General features: G+C 36.6%; 1 protein-coding gene and 1 long non-coding RNA gene across 2 annotated transcripts; both read right to left on the bottom strand.

The window, feature by feature from the left end:
* Positions 1–8,298: 8,298 nt before the first annotated feature.
* LOC133713802 (uncharacterized) lies at positions 8,299–11,176 on the bottom strand. Its single transcript, XM_062139833.1, has 3 exons — positions 11,042–11,176; positions 10,388–10,959; positions 8,299–10,248 (listed from the first exon to the last, which is right to left on the bottom strand). Exons 2-3 carry the CDS (start codon positions 10,953–10,955, stop codon positions 9,236–9,238), a joined length of 1,581 nt encoding a protein of 526 aa, XP_061995817.1. The 5' UTR covers positions 10,956–10,959; positions 11,042–11,176; the 3' UTR covers positions 8,299–9,235.
* A 3,144-nt stretch (positions 11,177–14,320) lies between these two features.
* LOC133717968 (uncharacterized) lies at positions 14,321–15,125 on the bottom strand. Its single transcript, XR_009850047.1, has 2 exons — positions 15,004–15,125; positions 14,321–14,717 (listed from the first exon to the last, which is right to left on the bottom strand). It is a non-coding gene; the product is annotated as an uncharacterized LOC133717968 (long non-coding RNA).
* Between the last annotated feature and the right edge of the window lie 3,257 nt (positions 15,126–18,382).

Raw genomic sequence — 18,382 nt, forward strand, 5'->3', positions numbered from 1 at the left:
TCCTAGTTGGAGTGGGAAACCTGATACTACTAAGAGTCCTGGTGGTGCTAGGAGATGCTGTGTCTTGAAGATGACTCAAAATAGTTCAAGAATGTTCTAGAATAAAGAAGGAATTTCGGCAATATGAAGAATACTTTCGAATTGGCCCATTTTGGGAGAGTTTGCCTGAAGTTTGAAGCATGTGACTTGCACATGATGCTCTAGATCCTTCTTGACGTTTTGGAGGAGTCATAGGCCCATTCTACATGCCTTTGCCGTGATATTTACAAAGAATTACTAGAAGATTTCGGCAATATCTTTTATGGGATATTATTGGATTTTCTTGAGATTTTATGAGAGAAAATAGAGGAATAAGAATTGATTTATGACTCTACATACAAGGAGGCCGAAAATATGGACTAGATACATGGTGAATTTGGCAAGAAACTAAGGTGACTTGTTCTCTACTTCTCAAGGAATTTTCTCATTGGTTGAATGATGTCACAAGGAGATTTCGACCTAGATTCTCTAGCCTATGCCGTTCACTATATAAAGGGAGTTAGTGAAGACATTCAAAACACCACAAAATTCAGAATCAAAATACACAAACACTCCCCTTTCTCTTCCAAGGTTTCGGCAATTTCAAGAAGTTCAAAGTTCAAGGCCGTGAACATCCAACCTCTCCATTCAACCATCCTTGCCGTAGCTCTCATCCATTCTACCACCTTTTGAAGCTTCTTACATTCTTGAAGATCAAAAAGTGTAACTATGGAACCCTATTTTTTGTTTTCGGTTTTGAACTAAGTAAAACGATTTCGGTTTCTTATGAATTTCGATTTCGATTTTCTATTTTGGTTTCTTGTTATGCGATTTCTATGGTGGATGAAAGATTGATTTTAGTTATGTGATTTTCGAATACTATGAAGCATGTTTTAGGTTTTAGGTTTTCAAAAAGATAAATTGCGATTTTGAAAGTGTTCTTGCATGATTGTTAATTTCGAACTTCAATCCCATCTTTTGTGTATTAATTGATCTTTGGATGCATACTTAGGTTGATGAACGTATAATTGAATCCATATTAAGGTGCTAGCGTTCTAGGCTTTAATAATTTTGGTGGAAAACCTATAATTACTTAGGTAAATTAACAATGAGTCTTGCATGCTTGATTAGCGTTCTAACTTGTGTTCTTGACTTCAGTTGATCAAACTTCTATGATTCTTAATATGTTATGAGTGTTTTTGTTAGTGATTAGCTACCACTAGTGATTGCATGATTAATAGGATTAACTATGGTGCGTTCATCTAGTTAATTTAATTAAGGGAAGTAAAAAGAACTTTGTATGCGTTCATCTTTGTTCTTGATTGATTCTATGCTTGGATATATTTTGATTCGTGATTTGATGTTTGAAACCTTGCCAACGTGTTAGTAGTAGTTAATTTCATATTATTTTCGTTCCATTCATAATTCTACTTGATTCTTTGTTTTGATGTGTCATATGTGCATATTACTTAGTTGTTAGATAAAATAAATCCTAAATCCCCTTATTTATAATTTTCATAAATAATGTGTATATATATATATATTTTAGTTTGTTTTACTAACGTTTCATTTTTCAGGAATTAATTAGGCCCTAATCCCCGGTTGAGAACGATCCCTACTTATTCTTACTACACTGATAGGGTTTTAAATTGATACACTAATTTGTGTACGTCAGTAGCGCCGATAACAGCTGATGAAAGATAGTCTGATACATAATATAGAGGGGAAAAGATAAGAAACCAGTATAACATACAAGAAAGTTCTTTCAACTTGTAAGATGGTTAACCTTAAGCAGTCGAGGTTCCATGCCATTCTTTGACTTTTGGGTCACTTTCTCAATATAATCACACAAATTCAAATCGATGTTCTCGAGGACAATGTAGATACCATTAGCATTATAGACAGTGTCCAACAACCTGTCAAAAATAAATCCAATTTTAATTGATCGCCATCATGTGCATTATCACGAAGTACAACACAATTTCATTACCTAATGATATTTGGGTGCCTCAACTGTTTGAGCACGTTCAGTTCAGACTCACGTTGTCCAACAAATTTGATAGCCACTATTGTCCCATTTTCTGGATTACGGCAACAATAAACAGCACCGTGTAAGCCCGTAGCAATATGTCTTTGAATGACATATTTCCCTATTCTAGGGACTTCTATTTCTGCAATCAGTGGGAGTAAATGTCAATATTTCAAAATAGAATTTCACTCTTGGACTCATTTAAATTTGCTTACGAACCAGCAAAGTTCATCTGCAACTGATTTAGGGATGATGACATTGCCGGCAGTGTAGAGCAGTAGATGGTCACAGGCTGCACAGGTGTTAAACATGGAATTAAATTTAAAAACATGTTAAGGAGTTGCCAGTAATGTTAGATTATGATTAGCATGTTTCCAAGTTTTGGCAACACAAAAGAAATCCAAACTTCAAGGCTGTGAAGCATCCATTCATCCATTCAAGCATCCTTGCCGTAGCTCTCATCCATTCCACCACCTTTTGAAGCTTCTTGCATCCTTGAAGATCAAAAAGTGTAACCATGGAACCCTATTTTCTGTTTTCGGTTTTGAACTATGTAAACCTATTTCGGGTTTTTATAAATTTTGATTTTGGTTTTCTATCTTGGATTGATGTTTTGCGATTTCTATGGTGGATGAAAGATTGATTTTAGTTATGTGATTTTCGAATACTATGAAGCATATTTTAGGTTTTAGGTTTTTAAATTGAAAATTGTGATTTCTATATGTTCTTGCATGATTGTTAATTTTGAGCTTCAATCCCAATGTTTCTTTGTTAATTGATCTTTGGATGCATACTTAGGTTGATGAACATGTAATTGAATCCATATTAAGGTGCAAGCATTCTAGGCTTTAATAATTTCGGTGGAAAACCTATAAATACTTAGGTAAATTAACAATGAGTCTTGCATGCTTGATTAGCGTTCTAGCTTGTGTTCTTGACTTAAATTGATCAAACTTCCATGATTCTTAATGCGTTAAAAGTGTTTTTGTTAGTGATTAGCTACCACTAGTAATTGCATGATTAATAGGGTTAACTATGGTGCGTTCATCTAGTTAATTTAATTAAGGAAAGTAAAAAGAACTTTGTATGTGGTCATCTTTGTTCTTGATTAATTCTATGCTTGGATATATTTTGATTCGTGATTTGATGTTTGAAACATTGCCAACGAGTTAGTAGTAGTTAATTACATCTAAATTCGTTCTATTCATTTAATTCTAATTGATTCTTTGTTTTGATGTGTCACACATGTATATATTTACTTAGTTGTTAAATTAGATTAAATCCTAAATCCCCTTTTGGTATTTTCGTAAATAATATGTAAATATATTCTTTCATTTGTTTTACTAACCTTTTTATTTTTCAGGAATTAATGAGCACTAATTTGGCCTCATTAAATCTCCGGTTGAGAACGATCCCTACTTATTCTTACTACATTGATAAGGTTTTAAATTGAGCACTAATTTTTTGTAGGTCAATTGTTGAAGCAGAGAAGAAGATTGTTAGGATTATCTTCCAATTCTGTAATAGATTCTCAATCAAATATGGTTGATCCCTCTTACTAGGTATTTATTAAATTTCTTTGTAATGAAATACTTGGTTTTGAATCACATTACAGCAGACACCTCCATACATCTCAAAACAACTAATTGGGTATAGTTCAGTCATCCTTCAGTAGAAAGTAAAAAGACGAGGTTACCGAGGTTTCTAAGGCCACTGTTATGGAAATCCGGCACATTCATATTTCCCGTCTTCTACAGTATTGCTACCATTTCTAAGAAAAGAGCAGCATTAAAGAATGCGGTCTTGTATTGGAGATCAAATTTTAAGACAAGAGGGTATTCATCTTTGTCACTCTGACTATTGCACTTCCCAGTATGCACAAGAGTAGTTAAACATGTGATTAACTCGAAATGAGTTCTCAAAATTAACCTTGTTGACAACTGTTAGTATATAGCAAGTAGAGATCGTTCTATCCGGGGATTGAGGGTGCTCATGTCATTTAAACGTCAAAGAAAAGAATATTAATCACAAGTATACAATATTTAAGAAAATCACAAAGAATTAAGGGGGGTTTCGAAATTTGTTTTATTTACTAACCTAATTAACTAATTACATTGACCAATCAAATAAGAATCAAAGATATAGTGGACGGATGAGATGCATTGATGAAGTTAACAACCTTTAACACAAATTCAAGACTACAAATCATAATTTGTGAATCAAAATATCAACTTGAACGAAATCAATCAAGAACAAATCATGAACGCATGCATAAGTTCTTATTACTCTCCTTAGTTAAATTAACTAGATGAACGCACCATAGTTAACCCTATTAATCATGCAAAGCTAGTGAGTGATCAATCCAATAACAATACATAATTAACGCAAGAAGTACTTTGAAAGTTTGATTGATTTAAGAAAAACACACAAGTTAGAGCGCTAATCAAGCATGCAATTCTCTTTGTTGATTTACCTAAGTAATTTTAGGTTTTCCACTTTAATTAACAAGACCTTGAATGCTAGCTTCTTATTATGGATTCAATCATGCAATTTGAAACCTAAAGTGGCCACTAAAGAAATCGAAAACATGATAGGTGGGATTGAAGAACAAAACCAACAAACATTCAAGAACATATAAGGATTTCGAAAACTATAAATCTGAAAATCTAAAACGAATTCATGCTTCAAGGCTATTAGAAACTAAACATCAAAACATATACTTTAGTCTCACATGAAATCGCAACATCCAAGAAAACCAAAAACAAAGAACGCTAAAGAATTTGATTTTTAAGTTACAAAATAAAGAAAACTGAAAACAAAGATTAAGGTTCATGGTTACACTTTTGAAAGAGACTTCAAGAATGCAAGAAGATCTTCAAAGGTGGTGGAGGATGATGAGGCTCACGGCAAGGATGGATGAATGGAGGATGAACTTGCTTCACAGCTTCAAAATCTTGAACACTGGGAGAGGCCGAAACTTTGAGAGTAAAGGGGGAGGAATTTGCGATTTTGATTCAGGGTTCATGATGATTTTACACGGCAAACATCCCTCATTTATATAGTGCATGTCCTAGGGTAGAGTTTCCTAGGAATTCTCCCTTTGTGACATTATTCAACCAATAAGAAAATACCGTTTGAATTAGAGAACAAGTCACCTTAGTCTTGGCTGAATTCTCCATGTATTTAGACCGTATTTCTTCAATGCTTATTCCTCTATTTTCTCTCCAAAAATTTCAAAGAAATCCGAAAATAATCCCATAATATATTTGCTGAAATCTTCTTGATATTCCTTGTATTTCTCACGGCAAAAAGCAATTAGCATGAGCCATGGAATCCTCAAAACGTCATGGAAAGATCTAGAGACTCATGTGCAAGTCACATGCTTCAATCTTTGGGCCAGGCTTCTCAATTGGACAATTTCAAAGCCCATTCCTTTGTTGCCGAAATTTCTTGTGCATTCTAGAACATTCTTGAACAATCTTGAGTCATCTTGAAGCCACAGCATCTCCTAGCACCACCATGACTCCTAGTGTCATCAAGTTTCCTAGTCCAACTGGGACTCTGTCATTTCTCATTTTCGAACACCATTTTTCCAAGCTCACTCCTAGTTGCATTAGGATTCCTACTTCAATTGGGATTCCTTCTCTTTGTAGGATTAGGAAAGCTTCATTTCTCCATTTCTTGATCATTTCTGTGCCACATTTCCTCCTTGCCTTCATTTCTTTCATTTCCAGCACTTTTGAGCTCATTTCCTGCATTTGGAGCTCAAATGTACCTAATTACAACAAAGTAAGTTAGAAATGATATTGTTAAGAGAATAACTAAGTAAAATGTAGGAGAAATGACACTAAAAACATAGGAAATATTGGTTTGATCAACATGGAATCAAATTTTTTTTTTTTTTTTTAAATGATAAGCAGTTGCCAACTAAAATCATGCCTATACGTCCACCATGCAATTCCACATAACACAATTACATCAAGACTCAATCCAGGAACATATATAAAGGCCTTAACAACAAGGCTACTGATATTATGAATAAGAAACAACCTAGTACCTGTTTTTGGAACACAAGTCGGTGATCCACCACATGGAAGACAACTTCAGTTTTTAACACCTTGGCACCAGTTGTTGACAGTTATCCATAAAATTCTTGCAAGTATCTGAGAGCATGTATTCTGAAAAATATCTAAATGAAACTCAACCAGGTACCTGTAGACCCATACTTCTCTAACTCAGTAATAGCATTATAAAATTCCTCCGAAGACTAGCCAATGCTCTTTGGATACTTAGAGTGCAAGAATATTGAGTCCATCTCAACACGAATCACTGGCAGCGTTGACGAGTGAACAGCTACATCATCTGAATAGACATATGAACAATTGAATCATAAAAAATGCAGTAATAGAGAAACTGATCAAAAAACCTAAAATTCAATTTTGTATAAAATGCAGTAACAGAGACATTGATCAATAAACCTAAAATTCAATTTCGTAAAAAATGCAGTAACAGAGAAACTGATCGAGAAACCTAAAATTCAATTTTGAATTTCCATAGAAAATGCAGTAATAGAGAAACTGATCAATTTCATTTTGAATTTCCTCACCGGTTTGATGCTTTTTCATGACACACGGTTTCATTTGCTCCGGCTCATTGCGAATCACATCGTCCGGGAGCTTCGTGTCAGTAGAAGCCACTTGAGCTTTAGCCGTCAATGCTTTCTTAAAAACGACATCTTCCGGAAGATCTAGCTTTAACTCAAACCAGTCCGCCATTGTCGAAAGGTCAAGCTTGGGCAAATTGTTGGAGGGAAAATGGAGGGGGAGAGTTTCTATTTTTCATTTCTTTGTATTTATACTGTTGCCATTTATCTTTGAGTTCCCCAAATAGCCCCAGAAGTTTTGCTATTTACACTTTTGGCCCAAAAAGTAAACAACAAAATGGAAGTAAAGATTACTTAATTTAGGGCTGGGTGTGGCCGTGCAGGTTGGTCCGGGCCCAATTTTTTCTAAACCTGATTTATCGGCCTATGTTAGGGCTAGCATTTTTCATATCACAAACTTGAGTGTAACCCGAATTAACTGCATTCAATTCGGGTATTTGGATTTTCGGCTTTTTGATCCTAAAACTCAATTACAGACCTCAATTTTAGTTTTTAGCTTATGCCTTTTTGAAATTCAACTTTCCAGTTTTCTGACAGCTATTTCTCATAAAGTGACTTTGTAACACATTTGAATACAAAAAATTACAAATATTGAAACAAGCAACTAAATCAAGCAAATTACCTAATGTTACATTGTTACAAACTTGCAACATTACAATTGAACTCAGTTCAAGACTATGTAACTGAACTAAGAATGTGAATTGCAACATTCTAAAATCACAAGTCACAAGCCACAATCTTAACTCACAAAGTCGCAATGCAAATTATCTTATCACTACCTGTACATGGACCGGATTTGAAGAGGATTGACCTAAATCCAAATCCGTTTAGTAACCAAAAAAAAAAAAATCAACCCAAATCCGTATCCTGCGGATTAGCGGATACCCAGTCCATTAGTCCGATCCGATTTTTTAGAGGTATTTAACAAATATATTAACAGCATAAAATGTAAGTCCTTCACTAAGGAATAAGATTGGTTCAGTTGGCACACTACATTTCTTTTTCTTACATTACTCCTAGCCTAGCTAGGTTCGAATCTTTTTAATTGTTATGATTTTTTTTTTTGGGCAAAGGTGTAGGTCCATTTTAATTTTTTCACCTCAGGTCCGGCATTCAGCCTCTTCCGTGTAGTCAATATCATGTACTAGAATTCTAAACCTCACTGTAAATCCGACGCCCTACACTATCATTCCATATAAGATAACAATTTGACGAGAAAAATTTAGGTGGGTCGGACCTCAAATTATAAAAGTGAAATTTTGAGAAAATAGTGAATTCGACGTGGCATGGCACAAGTAAGGATTAAAATATCATTTTATACATATCTATCGAAATTTTGAAAAAATAAAAAAACAAAGATATCGGATGAATTGGAAATATCCGAAATATATATATATATATATATATATATATATATATATATTTTTTTTTTTTTTAAAATAATCAATTTATTGGAACTACATATAAATACATCTGAATGTCAACTTCATCTACATCTAAAACGAGACTCTAGGTGGTTGAAAAGTCGCATACTGGTCTACAAACAGACTACGTAGACCACAGAGTCAATTAGATACTACAAACTACATAGTACCAAATTATTCATATAATTGCATCACATTTTTTCACTCTTGTGCAGATGATAACACAATAGTCTATTCACTTTGTCTAAAAGTTTAACACAATTAAGGATAATCCCATATAATTGAGAAAGATGAAGTGGATGAGTTACTTTATGAATCATAATTTGTGTTTGGAATCCCCCAAAATAAAATCTATCAGCAAGTCCACATTTTTCCTGAAAACAAGCGTAAAAGATTATATACCAACAAGCAAGAAACCGGAAAAGGTACATGTGTCCAAGAATGAAGCTTACTTGATTCTTGAAGACCACACACCCACATCAAATCTGTCAAAGCAGAACTGTATAAAATCATCGCAAAATGGCCTCTTAAAAACTGTGAAAAGAAGAGAGAGGAGGCTCCATACCACTTTAAGAGAATACATCTCTATAGATATTTAAATACATTATCACCTGCTTTCCATGATATAACTTTGTCTGGTTTAAAACTACTGCGGTTAGAATCTTCCATCTGAACAATATCAGCAAGTAGCCCATTAATATCAAGAATGAGAAGCTTTTTCTGAGAACACTTAAGAATAGATTTTTCAGGTGAAGATTGGGCCATCTGCAAAAGACTGCCCTCTCTACTGATAGCAACTACTTCAGTATCAGCTTTTGGAGCCAAATGTGACGAGGAAGGAACTTCATCAAACTTGGTATCTTTCCACTCTGTACTAGTATCAAGTGGATGTGTCACCTCTACCTCTTGTTCAGAGAATATTGCAAGAAGAGGCTGACGAGATAGATCTGCTTCTGGCGTCATTATTTCCACTAATAGCTCTATATTTTCACAAGAATTGCGCTTTCTCTTTGGATTTTTTTTTCCTCGTCTCTTGTGAGCAGCTAATATCTACATTGGGCTTGGGACTACTTTCCAAGTTTATTGTTGTGCTCATTCCCTCTAGTACTTGTTCAGAGAAATTGTAAGAGAAGGCTGAAGAGATGATTCTGCTTCTTGCATCATTGGTTCCATTAATATTTCTCTCTTTGGCTTTTTCTTCTTTGTTTCTTGTGAGCAGTTAAAATCTGCATTCAACCTGGGCTTTTCTGGGTTTAATGTTCTGCTCATTCCCTCCACAAGTGGTCCTGCATCAACATTAAGTGGTTGTGACATCTCTAATTCTTGTTCAGAGAACATTGCAAAAGAAGGCTGAAAAGATGGATCTGCTTCTGGCATCATTGTTTCCACTGGTAGCTCTTTATTCTCATTGGTTTTGTGGCTTCTCTTCTGCTTCTTTTTCCTTGTTTCTTGTAAGCAGCCAAAATCTGCATTAGGTTTGGGGCTTTTTGAGTTTGTTGTTGTACTCATTCCCTCCACAAGTGGCTGCACAACAAGCTGCTCCATAGAAGGCTGTATATATGGAACAACTGCTGGCATATTGCTTTCCAGAACAGAAGTACCAACAGAAACGTCGCACACTTCAGTACTACAGTCAAGGAGTTTACAGCTTTTCTTGTTTTTCGCTGAGAAACTCAAATCCTGAGGCATTTCTACCTCTTGATCTGTCACCTGTACAAGTTGAGGCTGTATAGAGGGACTTTCACAACTTTTAATATTTGTCTCGGGGGTTTTACACCTTTTCTTCTTCTTCTTCTTCTTACTACTTTGTGAAAGACTCAGCTCCACATGTGACTGGCAACATATTTCTGTTGTTGTAGTAATTTTCTCTCTAAGTGGTTGCGGTGCTTGTTGATCTGAGAGTCTTACAAGTTGAGGCTGTAGGGAGGGAATTTCACTACTTGTATCATTCGTCTCAGAGGTTGTACACCCTTTCTTCTTCTTCTTCTTCTTCTTCTTCTTCTTCATCTTCTTATTTTGTGAAAGACTCAGCTCCTCATGTGATTGAGGACACTTTGAATTTGTTATTTCAATTAAGAGACCACGATCGGCACTGAAAATTCTTATAAGAGGATCTTATAAGAGACCAAGAATGTGGTGATCAGAAATTATAATCTCACAAATGACAACCTTCCCTAGCATATACACCAAATTTGACAGACTTATAGATAACAGGGAAAAAAAATGGAAAATAAAGCATACTAAGTTACTAACCTTCAATCTCCATGTCAGAAGCATTTAGAGGCCTCATTTCAGTCAACAGAAGTTTATTAGACCTATGATCAATGTGGGGATGACTAGGAAAACTGAAAGCATCAAGCTTTGGCAATGAAGTTGAAGGTGAAGGAGCGGTGGGCAATGGCGCAAAGGGTGATTGAGGATTTGCTGCTGGTAGGAGAGCCAAGGAAGCCATTTGAGAAGCGCCGGCTGTTAAATGTCCAGAAGTTCCAAATGAAGTGGGATTGACAATAATAGAGGCGGGAGGGGGTGGTGGATTATGCTGAAGACCAGCCTGTGGTTGTGCTGGATACAAAGCTCTACACCATGTTGGTCCTTGTGCAGCATAACCAGAAGTAGTATTATTTGAAGGGGGTAATGCTCCATGTGGTACTGCAGCCTTTGACATGTATGGGTAGGGAGGAGCATGCGGAGTCACAAGTGCTGGTGGATGAATCCGTTGGAAATTCCAGTTTCCTGCTGTTGAAGAATGTTGCATGTTATGCCATGTGCTTCCATGGACTGGTGGAGTGGGGTGTCCATAAGATTGCCCTGTATTTGGCATCCCACTGAACGGAACAGATGAACTTTGGTGAGTAGGGAGAGATGGGGCAACAAAACCGTGCTGATATAAAAAACGACCCTGCTGACCTATCGGAGGTGGGACTGCATATATAGCCTGCTGAACTACATTTGGTGGTACTGGTGCTGCCGGAGAGCCCTGTTGGAAATGGAAATGAAGGGGAGGTGGTGGACGTTGTTGGTTTGCAGGTGGCATAGGTGTCTGATATAAATAAGGACCCTGCTGACCTATAGCCTGCTGAACTACATTTGGCGGTGCCGGTGGTGCCAGAGAGCCCTGTTGGAAATGGAAATGAAGGGGAGGTGGTGGACGCTGTTGGTTTGCAGGTGGCATGGGTGTCTGACCTTGCCCAAATAATAGGATTGATGTACTGCAGAGTGCAGACAAATACAAATGTTACAATTCCTCAAAGATCAAAAGGATATAGAACAGCAAACTCAATACATATATCACAAACCCTAAGACAGCTTCCATAAAAGCTCAAAGTTTATATTTTCATTATCAAACTTTGCCAGCTCAAAGTTTATATTGTCATACATCTCAAGTATCTAGACAATCAAATACATCACTTTTTGAATTCAATCAATAATACTACTACATACGAGAGAGAATTTCGTTTTAAAATGAAAAAACCATAATCAAAAACTTATTACAGCAAACCTAACCAAATACATCTGGTAAGTTTATAAATATGCTCATAGTCAATAGTTTTAAATAGTCTGCATATTGCTGTCACTACATTCAGTTTTGAATTGGCAGTAATAAAAGACTAAGATTCTCAGTTCTGAATATTAGTAAGTAAAAGTTATATGTACTTTCCGTTAAAGAACACATATTGTTATATTGAAAAAACCAAAGAAAACAATATGTTGGGGGTTGTTTAATGATCATAAACTAACAAATATATCAAAATTTTAAATATATTGATCCATTTAGTCGTATTTGATCAAAATTCAGAAGACTTAATTGTCTACAATTAAGATACAAAAATAGTCAATCTAAATTTATCATAAGGCTGGTTTCTTAATTGGCCTTTATTAAGTAACACCCCAATTAAAGCAATCCCAAACCAATTCCTCCAATAAACGTTTATGGCAAATCAAAAGTTGCAGCTCAAGGAATACCAGCAAAATGACTCACTGCATTATCTCAAACCAATTAAAAGGAAGCAGAAGTGATTAGACATGTTATCTCAAACCAATTTGAAGGAAGCAGAAGTGAATAGACATGCTAACTCGAACCAAAATATATATAGGGACCTGCCATTAAGAATCTTAAATCTATCAAGTCACACATATATACACAATTTGACAAATCAATTACTGAGAAGCGCTCAAACTTCGCAATTTTGAGAAGCAGTATTGTCATCTTAAGAATCTATACAATCAAATACATCACTTTTTGAATTCAATCGATAATACTACATAAAAGAGAGAATTTCGTTTTAAAAAGAAAAATGAAGCACCATAATCAAAAACTCATTACGGCAAACCTAACCAAATACAGGAAATAAGAGAAACTCAAAGAACCTAGTAAGGAGTAAGGACATGAAATCAAAGTTTGCACCTTCAAAGAAAACAGTTGACAATAAAAGCCATAGTTTCTGGTAAAGCAATAATAAACGATTAGGATCTGCATCTTCACATTGAAATTTAAACACAAAAGGAAGTTTGGTATTTGAAAGGTGTAAATTGTAAGTAAAGGAGGCAATATATTTGACTCTGGTATAATTAATGAAACTGAAAATGAAGGGCTTAGGGTTTGAAGGGTTTGAGTCATTTGCTATCTGATGGTCCATAGCCTGGAAGACAACCACCAGCATCCAAAAGCAGGGTGTAAATAAACAAAATCATGATAGTAAGAGATACACGTGATATACAAAACCACCATTCACCACATCTACTTGGAAACAGTAATCAGAACAGGAATCACAATAACACATTAAACCGGTCTCATACTAAGACTAACTAATTTATTTTTTTAGCAAAGTACCTAAATCAAACGAATCCCCCAGCAAAACAAAACGAAAACCTAAAACCTTTATAGCTAAGTTCAATTCCCCTATATAGTTACTCATAAACTTAAGGTAATCAATGCAACAAAAGTATCTTCCACAAAACAAAATAATGCGCTCAACAATCCGGAAACAATAAAGTTAACTCCTTTATACACTTTGCATATGCAGGTGCTTTTTTAATAGAACAGAACCATTTCAGCAAACACATGATGGGCAATTCCAAGCAATTACAGACCATGGAACACCAAAATTTCAATAACCAATTTCATAGACCAACAACAACTTGCTTAACATGAATAAACAGAAGCCGCCTCAAAATTTCACAAAAATGGGAGATAGTTTCAGGTAACATAGAATTAAAAATTCCAAAATAATCAAAACCCAGAAGTACAAATGATCGAAGTTGATAAGCGAGCTCAATCCTCCAAGTTGATCATGGAAAAGGAGCAAACTTGGTTTGGGTAGCCAACACTTTCATTCCTCTACTACATATCATTGGAATTAAGTCAAAACCCATAATCAAGAGTTCCTTCATTTAGCCACTAAACCAAACAGAGCTCCACACACAATCAAATCCCTCAAAACAGATTGAAGATAAAGCCGCAGCAAATGAAAACAATCCGATAATAATGAAAGCGATAATGATTTGAATCAAAATAAGCGATCGATGGTAGGGTTTTCGGAAGGCTACCTTGTTACCTATACACTAAAGCTCCTATACCGTTCTTAAGCAGTGTTCATACCAACAGTAAAGCGACGCTTTTGTCCAAGAGGTCATCTATGGGCAGTCGTGGTTTGAGAGAGAGAGAGAAGAAAAAGGAAAATCTGACTTTCAGGGTATATTAGAAAGTGTAAAATTGAGTGAGATGAAATATTATTAAAAAATAATAGGGTGTGTGGTTTGCAAAATTGGGTGTGCAAATTTCACACCCCTTTTTTTAAAGGAGAATAATTTTTTCTTTGTATTTGTAAATTTCTACAAATCATGAAAAAAGTTTATTTGTTGTTGTATCTTATTTGTTGCTAATCTATTATTAACAACAAAACAAATTATATTCTGAGTAGTGCCTATATTTTTTAGATTGCAAGTATTCATTTATTACATATGAAAATTGAAGGAAAAAACAAAAAAACCAAACATGCAGCATCGCGCGGGTCAATTTACTAGTTATCAAACTAAAGAAGAAGACTTTGCCAAAAAGAAAAAGGAAAAGTCAAAAAACCAAAGAAGAAGAGTAACGATACGTTACTTTCAATAAAAAAAAACCGTTGGTATTTTAGTGAAAATTAAGCACTTTTAATTTGAATTAGTGACTCTTTAGTGTAAAGGGCCAAGGATATGAACACTTTTAATGCATAATATTGCAAATCTATCATGCCAAAAAATTGATAATGCTCAGATTGGGATGTGCATATGGAAACTAAATATCTAATCGAACTATGGTCCATAAATAACAAGTTACAAGATAAACAAGGAGCTCTCGATCAGCTAGCAATAATCTTTGCTCATTAGCCTATTTAAGTGTACTAATGGGGTGAACTTGCTGAGACAAAGAGGAAGAGTGAAAGAAGAGGCAAATAGCGGAAATGTCATCCATTGCACAACCCCACCTCTTCTTCCTCCATGCTGCAGCTGCACATTCCACCAGTCGCTTGGCACACTTTTCCCTCTCTGCTGTTGAACCCACAATTTCCACTGCTTCTTCGTTCGAAATCACATCCCATACCTACAAACAACGAACGTACTTGAATCAATAACAACTACTAAGATTAATGTACAAGCACTTTTTAATGCTTTATAGAGAAGTATGTGACAGGTGCTTTCCTAGTTTCCCAGATAGTGTTTTCAAGTGAATTTCCCAGAAGTAGTTTTGACAAACTTGTGAGTTGTAACCAATGCGCTTTGCGCAAAAGTGTTACTGAACAATGCCAAAGGGAACTCGATCACAATTCACAAGTAGCTAGCTGCCTTTTTCAAATTGCAAAGTATTATTAGTTCTGTTTTGTTCATACCCCATCAGTTGCTAGCACAACAAATTGATCTCTGCTTGTTATGTTTCTGTGAGTAACTTCAGGCTCGGAAATAAGTCCAAAATCCTTGACGCACTAGTCTCCGAATGCCCTAGCAAATCTAGCGAGAAAGGGAAAGGTCGAGAGTCTTCCGGAAGGCAAAAAAAAAAAAGAAGGAGAAAGAAGCACTTTCTGACACACATATACATCCCTAATTTTGATCTCGGAGCTTTAGATGAAGTAACAGCAGTTCTCAGGAGAGTCAATAGGCAATAGCAATATGATTTGCTTGATTCCGATTGGTATCAAGAGAATTTCAGAGAAGAAGCTTGCTAAAATTCATATTCTTCGTTACTTTAGTTTTGACTTTTGAATTTAATTCTTCTTTGTCCTTGTGTGGAAAGACATCGTCTTAGTTTAACACCTCTGTTGTTTGTATGATCTCTTTGTTGATGAAGCAACTTTCCAAATTAAGAAGTATATTCATATGGGTGCATTCATGTGATCCAGCAGAGACCTAACAAAAGGAAATTTAGATGCCACCAATACAATTATAGAGAAGCTGTGCAGAAGTAAAAGATGCACAGGGAGTTAAACTAGCCTCCATACTTGATTTTGGAAGGTTTTCTGTATTTCCCTTATGTGTATTTATTTGTTTATATAGAAGTGTATTATTCTTTTCTGCTATGTATTTTTTTTTTTGAATAAAGGGCGGTGCGGCAGCCCTCAAGCCTTGATAACATTGATTAAAGAAACTGTCGAATACAAGGGGGGGACATTGAGCCTAAACCCTTGATTACAAAAAGTAGCTAGAGAACATCCTGAAATACTTTCATGAGTCTCTACTAAAAACTCGTACTCAACAACGCACCAACTAGCAAAGAGCGCTCTACTGGCGACTCTATTTGCTTTAACTGCTCGAAAGCAGCGGTGACACGACGGAAAGATAACTTGATCTGCAACCCGATTACAGCAAAGCATAATTACCAAACGCACAGCTTTCCTATCATGATGCCACTGGAAAACACATCCAATGACACTTAGTTTCCTCCTGCTACTAGGAGACGGCGACCATTTGACCAAGCAAGGAACTCGCCACCTACCTAGAGCAGACAAGTTACTGCCACTAAGAGGTTGCGACCATTTGCAAATTCAAGGAACTCGCCGCCTACCTAGAGCAGACAAGGCACAAAGATTGCACCACCAGGCACTAAGCCCAACTAGCCCTACACCACTCCTGTAGGAACTTATTTTCAACAAAACAACAACCGTGAAATAACAACAAACATAAATTAAACAACTAAAAACAGCACCCACCAGCTAGGGCACGAAGGTAGATTCCCAGCCCAAGAAACCAAGCTAGCAAGCGGGTCGATTCCAATCCTCCCGGCCCAGAGCATCTGCTGCTTCGTCACGCCCCCAATCCTACAATCCCTCCACTGGCGTCGGGCTACAGCCGCCTCACCTTTGTCGTCCAGCCACCGGAGGTCCGCGGCACCTCGATCCTCACCTGGTATCAAGCAAAAACCGTAAGTGCCGCATCCAGCCTCAAGCATCGCCGTTAAACAGCCCGCCAAACCGCCGAGTTGAACCAGCTTTCGATCTCCTCCAGCCAGCCAACCCACCCAGCTTTCCGACCACCGATACCCGCCAAAAGCCGCTCCGACCCATTCCAGTGCAGATCCCGCTCCGATCACAGCACTCCACCACGAATCAGCCACGCCCTTCGACCAACAACGAATGAAAATGCCCCCTCCTGAACCTTGCTCCCTAGATCGAGATCTACCCATAAAAAAGAACACCCGTCCGGCCGCACCCATGGAGCGCCGGCAAGGCCAGAGGCCATCACCAGCGTCAGTGTGCAGCCGGACAGGGATAGCGGCGAACGGTGGCGTTCTCTAGATTTCCAGCGCGTGGAGCGCGTTCTGAGACTATGGCATGCGTTCCAATTTCTTTTCTGCTATGTATTTGTATATGTAATTATACATATATCCCGTCAACGAAGCCTGGGAAGGATGCAATAATCTCCGCTCCACCGGAAATTCCCTCTGGCACTACCGTACTCCAGTTTGGTAGTTTCCACCGCCTGTCCAGGGTTCAGCCCTGGGATTTGACGGGGGACTTAAAAAGCCACCTACAGACACTTTACGCCCAATCATTCCAGATAACGCTTGCATCCTCTGTATTACCGCGGCTATTGGTATAGAGTTAGCCGATGCTTATTCCCCAGATACCGTCATTGCTTCTTCTCCGGGAAAAGAAGTTCATGACCCGTAGGCATTCTACCTCCATGCGGCATTGCTCCGTCAGGCTTTCGCCCATTGCAGAAAATTCCCCACTACTGCCTCCAGTAGGAGTCTGGGCCATGTCTCAGTCCCAGTGTGGCTGATCATACTCTCGGACCAGCTACTGATCATCGCCTTGGTAAGCTATTGCCTCACCAACTAGCTAATCAGACGCGAGCCCCTCCTCGGGCGGACAAATGCCCCAATGCCACGTCCTTTTGCTATGACTTCCCCTTCTTCTTTTTTTCAATTTATTTCATGTCTTCCAACAAATATTCAACGCATTTATCATATTACTCGATTGATTAACAGTTTGAGATCATTTCTATTTCTAAATATCTAAATAAATATAAATAACTAAAATATGATATAAATATGATATTAAGTCGTAATCAGAAATATATTTATTACCAATGGTTTTCTTTCTAAACGGAGCCTGGATACTTCATTTGATTGGTCTAACCAAGCCAACCATAAATTATTCTAACTGATAATATTAGTCCTTATACCCTCCCTAATATTTATAGTTAATATTGGAATTGAATAAACCAAACACTAGAAAGAGAATATTCATTGGGTTGGGGGGGGGGGGGGGGAGAATATTTTTACAACTCAAAAATATCGTAACCTTTTTTACAATTATTCTAGATCGTCTATATCTTTATTTATACCTTAATTGTATATTTATCTTCCCTAAGTGGATTGCCGGTCCAACATACATACATTATTGGACCTTTTGAATAACAGTCAAGAAGATCTTATAAAAATGAAACATTTGCGCATAGAAGATGTAAAACATATATTGAATATTCTAGAAATAAAAAAGCATTTAGCTAGAATAAATTTAAATGTGTTTTTTTTTTCTAAGATTTTGTCTAAAAAGATAAAAATTTGTTTTAAATCTTTAGCACAATCCATATATTCGGAATAGGTCAAAAATTAAATTGAATAGATGTATCAAGGGAAATTTCACTTTGAAGCCACTTTAATATAATAGAAATATAATAGAAGTCTTTTACTATTTTTAATATAATTATATGTTATATGAGACCAAAAAGAAGCGAGCTACGTATGAGTTAAACTTGGAGGTGGAAGTC

This window comes from Rosa rugosa, chromosome 6 (assembly GCF_958449725.1).
Source record: "Rosa rugosa chromosome 6, drRosRugo1.1, whole genome shotgun sequence".
NCBI lineage: Eukaryota > Viridiplantae > Streptophyta > Magnoliopsida > Rosales > Rosaceae > Rosa > Rosa rugosa.

What these genes read in the sequence shown, in the direction of transcription:
- LOC133713802 (XM_062139833.1), bottom strand. Translation starts at nt 10,955, where the DNA reads ATGCCAAATACAGGGCAATCTTATGGACACCCCACTCCACCAGTCCAT. An exon ending in TTCTGACATGGAGATTGAAG is followed by an intron (nt 10,249 to 10,387) that starts GTTAGTAACTTA and finishes GTCTCTTATAAG; the next exon opens with ATCCTCTTATAAGAATTTTC.